This window comes from Carcharhinus amblyrhynchos, chromosome 12 (genome assembly GCF_965287045.1).
Source record: "Carcharhinus amblyrhynchos chromosome 12, sCarAmb.v2.hapA, whole genome shotgun sequence".
Taxonomy (NCBI): Eukaryota; Metazoa; Chordata; class Chondrichthyes; order Carcharhiniformes; family Carcharhinidae; genus Carcharhinus; species Carcharhinus amblyrhynchos.
In genome coordinates, this window is record NC_137335.1 from 79702579 (window position 1) to 79714618 (window position 12040).

A 12040-nucleotide genomic window follows, 5' to 3' on the forward strand; every position below is an offset into this window, starting at 1 on the left:
CCATCCCTAGTTGCCCTTGAAAAGGTGGTGGAAAGCTGCCTCCTTGAATCATTTGAATGGGTTGACCCATAATGCCATTACAGAGGGGCATCTAGGATTTTGACTCAGCGAGTGTGAAGGAATGACAATATATTTCCAAGTCAGGACAGTGAATGGTTTGGAAGTGAACTTGCAGGTATATTGCCATGTAATTATTGCCCTTGTACTTCTCGCTGAAGTGGTCATTGGTTTGATAGGTGCTGTTTGAGGATCTTAGGTGCCCCTCAAATGGACTTGCAAAGTCAATATGCAAACATTGCCAATGCATTTTAGGCCGTTCCCACACATGTAATGGTGACAGTGGAAATGCATTCCTTACCTGCACGCATGACTGACACAGTCGTGCTTTTCCTTTGACCTGCACATCTAGTCTGGGCAGCCAAAAATAGCTCCTCCTTTCGTTTGAATTATCCCTGGATATCCTTCATGCAATTGTTTCAGTATGCCTTGTTGCAGGTGTGGAGGAATTATTACCCTCATTCCCCACAAGATCCACTCTGTAGTCAACTTGAGTTTCTGGGAAATACATGGTTTTAGTTCAGGATGCGTTCCCACCATCCTCCCATTCCCAGTACTTTCCCCATCACGATCCTTCCTGATATGCTAATGAACATGAGATGTGTGCTGTGAAAAATACAAGATGTTGGAAACACTTCTGGGGTGGCACTTGACCAGTAGGCAAAGGTAATTATTACACTGGCATGGCTCTATAACTGGTAGTACTTTAGTTCATAGGAATGAGCAGAAATTAAATACAATTGTTACGCTTGCTTGCAGCGAGCAATGGAATACTTTATGCAGCCTAAAAATGATTGTCAATCTGTCAGCAACGAGAAGTGACAACTATGATTGGTGAAATCTCCATACTATGGAAGTGCCCCATTCTCCAATCAGGTGTAATTTCATCCCAGCACTTGTTAAAGTGAGAGATGCAAAAGTTATTAGTCTTTCTTCACGACGGTAGTATGTGTGACACCACCACTCCAACTCCATCAGGCAATGCAAAAGCACGTTGTAGCGGTTGAAAGCCAACACTTCTAACTCTTTAACTGATGTCCATCACCTTGTTTGTTTTGTGCACAACAAATGGTTCAAATAGGGTTGCTAGAATTGAAACTAATCTGCCACAGTGATTAACCCTAGGAGCAATCTTAACTGTTATACTCACTGGTCATGCCTCTTCCATCTTCTTAGGTGCCTTCTGCAAACCCTCTTTATCAACCACATGGTCTAAATACGGTATTGACATTTGAAAGCCACACTTACCTTTTCTGATTATGCGTTTCAATGCGGCTTCTAGGCAACTTTGTAGCCCCTATAGGCTGCTTAAGATCTAATCATTGGACTGTTGGAATAAAGTGAGTGCTATTGTTATCTCCAAAATTAATCTGCTTCATTGCAGGCACAATTGGGGTTGCCTAGTCACTGGTACTGACAGATACTAGGACTCCTGTATCTACAAGTCTTACTTGTTCAAATTCTATCTTGGGATGTACAGAGTAGGGTACTGTTTTGGCCTTGAGACTCTCAGACTGTTTTGTTTGATCTTGCCACCTATACTCATTTCATGGGCCCCAAGCCTCTTTTCAAATACACGGTTTTCTCAAAGGTACTCCAGAGATCTGTTTTAGATCTGTGTACCTACTCCCCAGGACACAGGTTTAAGCTGCTGGGGAGTAGATACAGAGGAGATGTCAGGGGTAAGTTTTTCACTTAGAGAGTGGTGGGTGAGTGGAATCGGCTGCCGTCAGTGGTGGTGGAGGCAAATTCGATAGGGTCTTTTAATAGACTTCTGGATGAGTACATGGAACTTAATAGAATTGAGGGTTATAGGTAAGCCTAATAGGTATGGATATCATCAGCGCAACTTGTGGTTTTTCTACGTTCTATGCTCTAGAATCAACTAATATGTTCACAGCACTCCAATTCAACTTTACATGGGTGGCATTGTAGTACACTGATTAGCACTGCTACCTCAAAGCGCCAGACACCAAGGTTCAATTTCCAGCTCGAGTCACTGTGTAGAGTCTGGATATTTTCCCCATGCTTTCCATGGGTTTCTTCTGGGTGCTCTGGTTTCCTCCCACAGTCCGAAAGACATGCTGACTAGGTACACTGGCTGTGCTAAATTCTTCCTCAGTGTACCCGAACAGACGCTGGAGTGTGGTGACTAAGGGATTTTCATAGTAACTTCATTGCAGTGTTAATGTAAAGCCTACTTGTGACCCTAATAAATAAATTATCTTCTCTAGCCAAGAGCAGCAGGAGAGCTGGAAATCTTCCTCAGACCACATGGAGTGGTATGTCTCCAGTCTGCCCACTCCCCTTTGACTATGGAATGTCCTCTTAAAAGCACGATTTCCTCGGTGTAGGGTGACATCTGCTGGCTTTGATTGCAAACGATTCAATTTTTGATTATAGATGGTTTTGAGCATTAGGGAGACAGCAACCCCCATGTTGACCACCAACCTGCTAGGTTGTCCATTTAATTTTGGAACTACCCAAAACTGATGTGATTCACCTTGAACTGAAAACACATTTAATTTCAATTCATCACATTTGGGTGCTGTCTCTTCACTCTTATTATATTTCCCTTCCACACTGTAAATTCTTTACACATGCACACACAAGCACTGTAATGGAGGTCAGAGCCAACAGCAAGGGTTAAATGCCCTATAGGCATAAAATAAGTATTAATCAAGCTATTCACAATGACTTTTTATTCAACTTTTATTAGATTCCCCTTCCAGCCACTCAGCACTCTGATTCGGAAATATATCATCTTTCCATCACCGAGTCAAAATCCTGGAACTTTCACCCTAACAGCACCGTGGGTGTATCTACACCACATGGACTGCAGTGGTTCTAGAAGGCAGTTCACCACCACCTTCTCAAGGGCAATAAATGCTGGTCCAGCCAGTGATGCCCACATCCAATGAATGAATAATAGAGAAAAAGATTACTCTTCATCAGTGCATCATTATTGTTCCAAATTTTTACTTGTACTTTTGTGCCTTTAAGGTTTGAGTTATAAGGCTTTCCGAGATGTCAGTAAGTTTACTCAGAATCTGAGTTAGGAACATAGGAACAGAAGTAGGCCGCTTCGACCATCCAGCTTGCTCTAGCATTCAATACAGTCTTGGCTGATAAGACCCTTCAATTCCTTTTACACACACTATCCCCATAATCATTTACTGTTAACCAGAAGTCTATCAATCTCTGTTTTAAACATACTCAATGACCAAACTTCCACAGCCCCTTGAGGTAGAGAATTCCAAATATTCACAGCCCTCTGAGTAAAGGCAACGCTTCTCACCTCTGTCCTAAGTGGTTTGTCCTTATTTTGCAATTCTGACCCCAGTTCTAGACTCCCTAACTAAGGGAAACATCTTACCTTCACCTACCCTATCTATCTCTTTAAGTATTTTGTAGGTGATATTGATCAAGTGTTCCCAGTTGGAATCCCACCCTGTACTGAGTGTTCAGGTTTTCAGACAAACTCATTAAGAGGTGTCAATGTCTGGGAATCCAATACTGGTTGGAATCTGACTTCGCCAACAGGACAGCGAGTTTGTGCAGCCTGATGCCTCCAGCAGCAGAATAGGCCATTATTAATCATTACACGGTACTTGAAGGCCAAGGTCATTGGTGGAACTTGTACCCAGCTGGGACACAATGCCTTCAGGTCAGGGAGGAGTGGAATGGGGAAAGACCTCGGCACAGAGAAATAAAACTGCAATGATTGAGACTGTGACTGCAGGGCTTCCCTGGACAATTTGTTGGATGAAGGCATCACATAGTCTGGGAGTAAAGATGAAAAGATAAGGAGGGTTCTGGGTCCAGCCCCTGCTCCATCAGCTCCTCTCGGCAGCAGCTTAAAACATTCTCTCTGGGCATCAGGGCAACTAGAGAGGGGAAGGCAGTCCAGGGTCTTTGCTTCTGATCGCTTCCCAGGGCGCACGAACGGACAGGACTGAGAATGACTGCGACACTCTCCATCATAAAACATTGCATAATCACTGCTTGAGGCTCCTAAATATATCTGTTATACCTGCACCCATAAAACTGCAAGCACCTTCAGAATAATCAGGAAATTATAAGTGTGCAAATACACTATATTAAAATATATATAATTTATCTCTCTCTCATATATACATTCTAGATCAAGACTAAATGCTCCCACCGTGTTCATGTTGCACAGTCTGTTGTCACTTTATGCCATCTGTTGTAAAAGTTCTTCACTTTTACTAACATTTTTTCAGTCAGGTCCCAGCTCTCATCCCATTTGTTTTTCTCCGAGCTCGTGTATGTCACCATATTTTCTGTGTATTGCAACAATGACTTCAGAAACCTGCAAATGGAAATGCCCGATTTACTTAAGAAAATACACACGACAGGCATTTTTTAAATAATCATTAATTTGTCAGCAAAGCACAGAGAAAGCTCATTAATTCTGCTCAGTATTAGAGGTATCTTAGGGCAGTGATGGGGAACCTAGGCTAGTGGGGGGACTTCCTTCAACACAGTGAACCTCAAGATTGAAAATCGGGCTTGTTTAATAACCATGACCCCGTGAATAAGATAAAATACATTTAATACATGCCGAATACAGCAACTTCATTGCAGTGTTAATGTAAGCCTACTTGTAACAATAACAAATAAACTTCAACTTAAATATTTCATAGCAAATTATAGAATACGTTTATTCATTTAAAAATTAACAGAATTCAAATAGTACGAACAAAAGATATATTGACACTTTGGACACAGAGGGAGCGTACGGCTCTCACAGTCAATGTTGTGAGCAATCAGCACGCACCTCACTTGACTTGTCCTTGCTTTATGTGCCGAGCAATTCAGTTGTACCATTCGGAAAAAAACTACGTAGTTGGAAACCAGCGGGATGTGGCAATCCAGTGAGCGGTCAACAGAATATCTTGTGGGCCACACATGGCCCCTGGGTTGCAGGTATCCTAAAGACACGTGCTTCTCAGGGTGTATCCGCTCTGAATGATTTGTGTCGCATCAGTACAGAGGGACAGAGATATGTCAAGGAGCGAGTAAACAACAGATAGAATCATGGAATCCACTGCAGAGACAGGCCCTTTGGCCCAAGCCGACCAAAAAGTCCATCCACCATTTAAGCTAACCCCCTTTTAAAAAAGGTCCAACACTGGTAGGAAAAATCATAAAGGCAAGAGGTTTCATGCAGCAAGACCAACGTGCATTTATATAGCACTTTTATCATGGCAAAACATCCCAAAGTTGCTTCACAGGAATAAAATTTGACATCAAAATACGCAGGATATTAAGTGGGGTGACCACAAGTTGGTCAAAAGAGGTAGGTTTTAATCAGGGTCTTAAGAAAGGAAATTGGATGGGTGGAAGGATTTAGGAAGGAAATTTCCAGAGTTTGGGGCCACTGAAGGCATGGCCGCCAATAGCGATTCCCCAACAACCGGTCAGTAGAGGTGACTGCTGTTGTGGTTTACAAGTTTGGAGAGAGGTTACATGAGTACGTTCTTCTGTGGCAAGAGTCTCCTCACTCTGGCTGTAAAGCCACCATCCTTGGAGAGGGGCAATTAATTAACATTTAATGGGCAAATATGATTCCTCATTCTTCTCACCTCAGGTTTGAGGTGGAGCAAGGCAAGATCACTAAAGGATAGTCAATGGTTCCCCCGCCAGTATCAAGTTAAAAGTTTATTTATTTGTCATAAGTAGGCTTACATTAACACTGCAATGGAGTTACAGTGAAAGTATTTTAGCATCTCCCAGATTTCCTGACAAACTACATACCCCTTCACCTCCAATACAATAAAACAAACTGGATAGCGCTTTCAGACAACTGGAACAGACAGGATGGGCTGAACGGCCTCTTTCTTTGTATCATTCTACTATCCTGGGATTTGTTATGATGGGGGCACAATCACAAACGTTCAAAAGAGAAAGCCACCTTCTGGGTGAGGTGGGATACAAATGATCATGAGAAACAGGAGCAGCAGTCAGCCACAGATTCAATATTTAGAATCCCTACAGTGCAGGAGGCAGCCATCCAGCCCAATGAGTCTGCACCAACCACAATCTCATCCCGGCCCTGTCCCCATGCATTTACCATAGTTAGTCCTCCTGACACTAAGGGGCAATTAGTGTCCCTAATTGACACCAGGGACACCAGCCAATCCACCTAACCTGCACATCTTTGGAGTGTGGGAGGAAACCTGCACGGACATGGGGAGAACGTGAGAACTCCACACAGTCACGCAAGGCTGGAGTCGAACCCAAGTCCCTGGCGCTTTGAGACAGTGCTAACCACTGTGTTGCTGCCCTAGTCAAAGTTTGGACGTGGTCCTGGTAAATATAGACAGACAAAAAGAATGAGACAAATCAATATGGTATTTCAAAATCAGCTGTTTGATTTCCCAACTACAATCTGTTGTACCCAATGTTTTGGGTGCAGCATGATCCCCTCCTTCTTCAGGTATCAAGCCTCGAGGGGCCACTGGTGACCATGGACTTCCACTGGATTGGTCCAACATTGGGCTTGGCAAAGCAGTGCAGCTTGCCATGCACCGTGACAGTATCATTACCAGGCTGAAACCAATTTACATAACATTGTGATGTAAACCCAGAATTGAGGGGAATGTTTACAAGTACAATACTGGCAATGAAACCAGAGCAACATTATTTTTTCATTAAATATTGGCATTACAAGTGATCTGTAGGCTGCGGTACTCACTTCAAGTAGCAGTGACATTCAGAAGAAGTTTTATCACTCATTGTCCGTACATACAGCAGTTCCACGGTTATGAGGAGAACGAGTAGACTGAAAACGTGGTGCAAATACTGAACACTGTAAAAGATAATGGTTTCCAAACCTGACTGATCAAACCCACTGGATACATCAACACAATACATTCATACAGAACTTTCCACGATACCCCTGGGACTCATACGGGCAACCGATTTATTTGATAGTAAACTCACAAGCTTTCGAGGTTTCCCCCTTCGTCAGATGAATGAAGAGGGAAACCTCAAAAGCTTGTGAGTTTACTATCAAATAAATCGGTTGGACTTAAACCTGGTGTTGTCAGACTTCTTACTGTGTTTACCCCAGTCCAACACTGGCATCTCCACATCATGACTCATACAGGCAACAAGGAAATACCGTCTACTTTCCTAAGTTCAAAGGTGCTCAGTTAGAATTACCTGTCAATTAGATGTATATAGAAATAAAAATACTCAAAACCTCCACTGCCATTTCAGCGACGCCTTAATTTGCATTATTGGGTAACTTCAATTTTTTCAGCTCTTTTTCGCTGAAGATTGCACACAAGTGTACGTGCTCGTACAACTCACACACATGCACGTGCAAACTTTCAGTGCATGGCTTGATTTATAATTGTCACATGTATTAACATACATTGAAAAGTATTGTATGCAGACAAAACATACCGTTCATAGAGAAGATGTGCACTTGCAATGCCAAGTTGCTGAAAAATGGGATTGGAATAGTTAGATGGTTGTTTTTGACTGGTGCAAATGCAATAGGCTGAAGGTGGAAGAGACAATGTCCAGGTTGCGTGGGATCCTTAATTATGCTGGCTGCTTTCGAGGCAGCAGCAAGTGTAGTCAGAGTCAATGGATGGGAGGCTGGTTTGCGTGATGGATTGGGCTACATTGACAAGCCTTTATAGTTCCTCGCAATCTTGGGCAGAGCAGGAGCCATACCAAGCTGTGATACAACCAGAATGGGTAGTAAATTGTGCAGGTGGAGATTTGAGAGACATGATACAGGATATCGAGCTGCACCAAATCACCCCCATATAGATGAGCAGACTGACAGGACAAGTCACTCTTGTTCGAGATTCTCAGTAGCTAATTCTAGGGATTCTACTCTTGTGTCATAAACACTCAACTGCTCAGAGAGCTCCACTTGCAGAAGTAATTTTTATACATTTTTGAATTAAAAGGTTGAAACAGCAATAGACAGGGAACTCAAGCATTGTCGAAACATAAAATACCTCACATCAAAACTTTACCTGTCCAACATCCGAAGATAGTTCTGTCTTTGCCGTGACCGCAGGGATTTGTTCAGCCACTGTTGGTGACGAGACGCAGCACCACTCGTGATCTGCTCCGAAACAGTCAGGCACTGAGAGGTCATTTTCCTCAGTAATGACACCACTTCCAGAACGGCCCGTGGGCAATACAACGTGCACATGTGGCTAGCCAGCAGTTCAGTTACCAGATGAAGCTGCCTGCAATGGGAAAAGGCAGCCTCAGATAGAACTGTAGAATTGTCGACACCTCACACCAATGTGAAGAGCTCAGAAAGAACAGAACAACATTCATTTGTATAGCCTTTGTTGTGTTATGATACCTTAGGTTTCCCTTCTAGTGATATCATCCTGACATCTCTTAAAGGCATATTACAACCTTTACCATAATAAAATGTCTCAGAGAACATCACAGATATTCTATCAAACAAAGTTCGACAGCAAACAATGGGAGGAGGTATTAGGGAAGGTGACCGCAAACTTAATCATGGAGATAGGTTTTGAGGAATGAAATTAAGGTGGATAGACAGGATTAAGATACTATCTGAATGCCAAAACAGTTTAGGAGGGGTTGAATGGCGTACTCCTGTTCCTATCTGCGCTGTGCACTGACAGCAGCGATGCTCATTACAGCTCTAGGACTCTACAATGTTCATGTTGTTACCACAACATGTTGAGAACTGACCTCAACGCATCATCGAAAGAAAACGGTGAAACAGTTAAACAATTTCTGGAACATGATACTTACCCCTCAACTAATAAATACTGGGAGGGATTAAGCTCTCTGTCATAGACAACTCGCAGTCGGTTTATCAGGTTAGAAACAAGTTCCTTCAACAGACAACCTGTGAGACTGGAACGATCAGACCTATGGAATGGCAGCAAGTACAAAACATTTTAAACATCAATGACAGTTTCCCATTATTAATTTAACAGCAAATATACTTGTCCTGTTAAATTAACATTCAATATCTTCCCCATTAAGTTAATACTATTATTCCTCCATTATTCAGTTAATGATCAATACATTTGCTCCATTGTCCACTTGCGCATGAGAATAAGCATTTATTACATGCTTCCTACGATAATATGTTTCCGTTTTTCCACCCCAGTCTCGTTTTCCTCTTTCTGTAGGGACACAGTGACCTGTGTGAGCCTACAGTTCCAGCAGCAGCACGAACCTTATCCAGCTTGCTCTCACACCAAGACCAGCACATGCCAGCAGACTCTGTAGTGTCTTCCAGGTCAAGCTCTATAGGTTGCATGTTCCAGCATGGTGATTAGGAATGGTTATATTACACCAGGATAAAAAGACTTGAATTTATATAGCATCCTATCTGCAATGGTGGTGCATTCCGGGATGGCACAGTGCTACTCCAGCAGAGGTCTCTCACAGCACCAGGGGCCCAGGTTTGATTCCCACCTCGGTCACCGTCTGTGTGGAGTTTGCATGTTCTCCCCATGTCTGTACGGGTTTGCTCTGGTTTCCACCCACAGTCCGAAAGCCATGCTGGTCAGCTGCATTGGGCATGTAAATTGCCCCTTGTCATGGGATTAGCAGGGTAAATATGTGGGGTTAGGGAATAGGGCCTGGGTGTAATTGTGGTCAGTGCAGACTCGATGGGCCCAACAGCCTAGGGATTCTATGATTCTATCTTTCACAAACCTAGATCACTGCAAAAACCCTTTATAGACGAAGTACTTTTTGAAGTGTAATCTCTGTTGCAACGTAGGAAACGCAGCAGCCAATTTGTGCACAGCAAGCTCCCACAGCTATATAATAATAACCCAGATAATCTGTTCTCTGATGTTGATGAAGGGATAAATCTTGACCACGACAGCTGGGAGAACGCTTCTGGTTCTTCAAGAGCCCAGTGGGATCTTTTACATCCACTTGAGGGAACAGGTGAGGCCTCGCCCGAACATCTCATGCAAAAGGCAGCACCTCTGATAGGAGAGCACTCCCTCAAACGCACTGGGACAGTCAGCCTGGAATTATGTGAAGTCTCTGGAGTGGGACTTCAACTCAACTTTCCAATTCAGATATGAAGAATCTTCCATCTAGAGCTAGGGAAAACCAAAGTCAATTGTGAGGAGCCCAAAGCTAAGAGAGGTTAATTTTGTATAACACTAACCAGGACTCAATCCTGAGATTGCCCGTGAATTAATAGGTCAAGAGATGTCATTTTTTAAAAATACCATGATTAACATGCAACCAGGTATGATTTTACTGACCACCCTGCAGAGGAACAAGGATAACACAAGGAACAGCAAAATCTTGAAAGACTTACTCGTCCTAAGCTATGGTTACTGACGCCAACGGTAGCACCCACACTGCCAACCCCTACAACATCAGATAACTCTGCACAGACTGCATTCCACTACTCACTACTTTACCATTCAGGCTAGTGAGGTAGCTGTAACTTCATGCTTTTAAACAGCAGCAGTATCTAATTGCCGGTAGTATGGTTTTCCTACCCAGATCTCTCTGCTGTTTGTCCTAGGGTGGGTCTGGGCATCTCACTCCACTCCTGGAGGCTTTCAACGCAGTGTCGAAGCTGCAAGAATAAGCAGTTGCATTGAATATGCATTCTGAAACATCAATAATCAATAACAGGCTCTCACATTCTGTTCACTGAAAGGCCAACTTCGCACTGAAGAAAGAAGGAACTCTTGCTCAGAAATCAACCGGCAGCTTCTCCTCCCGATATGAAGGCACATCAGTGGCTAATCCATTCTGAACGGGCTCAGTTTGGAACTACCATTTCAGCTCTGATAATGCAACACCAGAGCCCGCAAATAAGGCAGCCAGTCAACCTACTTTATTGATTTTTGTTTTAAACCTACAATCATCTTCAATCAATTTAAAATTGTATTCATGTCACCTCTTCAGGATGTACTGAAGTTCTTTACTGCCAACTCAGTACAGTACTTTTAACAGTGCAGCTCCCAGGATCATGTGATGGAAGTGTGGGAACGGCTGCGTTTTAGTGAGCATCGACACTACTCACTTTATTTCTTTTTTTTAATCCTGAACACAGCCCATGATTATCTAATTGGAGCGTATAATCCTTGCTATGTTCCTGAAAGATCTTGGTTACGTTTAAGTGAAGGGGAGCTAAACGAAGTTAAGAAAACCCTCATTTGATCAAAGTGATCAGAGGCAGTCGGGTTGGGGCTTTGTTCACCGTGACAGTTATGTTGTAGGCATGGAGAGGATGGCTGGCATTGTAACTCAGGTTGTGGATGACGGTCTCAGCTCCCTGGCACAAATCATTGCAGTTCACATTAACGAACAGCAAGATGGCCAAAAGAAAAATGGATAAAGCAGAGGAAAGAATCCTGTTAGTGCTGGGACTTCCACTGTTTGCAATATATAAACAACCTTGAGGAAAATATAAGTGGTCTGATTAGTATGTTTGTGGATGACAGAAAAAAAACTTATTGTTCTTCCCCTCACTCCATTCTAATCTATGTCATTTATATACATCACAAACAATATGGGTCTTGGCATTGATTCCTGTGATGTGTCTCTGGACACTGGCCTCCAATCACACAAACAGCTTTCTACCACCACCCTCTGTCTTCTAGCACTGAGCCAGTTTTGGATCCAATTTGCCAAGTTACTCTGGATTCCATGTGCTTTTACCTTCTTTATCAGTCTCTCACGTAGGACCTTGTCTAAAGCTTTGTTAAAACTCAACATAAACTATGTCAACAGCACTGCCCTCATCTTCATGTCTATATCCACCGAAAAATTCAATAAAATTTGTTAGGCATGACCTCCCTCTGACAAAGCCATGCTAACCATCCCTGATTAAACCTTGCCTCTCCAAGTGGAGATTAATTCTCGCCTTCAGAATTTTCTCCAATAGTTTCCCTACCACTGATATGAGACTCACTGGTCTGTAATTCCCTGGTTTACCTCTAAAACCTGCTTG

At 42.9% G+C, this 12040-nt stretch overlaps 1 protein-coding gene across 2 annotated transcripts in view; it reads right to left on the reverse strand.

Moving 5' to 3' along the window:
- Positions 1-2783: 2783 nt before the first annotated feature.
- LOC145351142 (endoplasmic reticulum membrane-associated RNA degradation protein-like) overlaps positions 2784-12040 on the reverse strand; it is a 30022-nt gene continuing 20765 nt past the window's right edge. For both annotated transcript variants that reach the window (XM_080200810.1, XM_080200809.1), the window contains 5 exons: positions 10578-10657; positions 8848-8967; positions 8082-8300; positions 6779-6892; positions 2784-4390 (listed from right to left, as the gene is read on the reverse strand). In XM_080200810.1, coding sequence (XP_080056936.1) covers positions 4228-4390; positions 6779-6892; positions 8082-8300; positions 8848-8967; positions 10578-10657 — 696 coding nt within the window. In that variant the 3' untranslated portion in view covers positions 2784-4227. The remainder of the gene's footprint in view (positions 4391-6778; positions 6893-8081; positions 8301-8847; positions 8968-10577; positions 10658-12040) is intronic.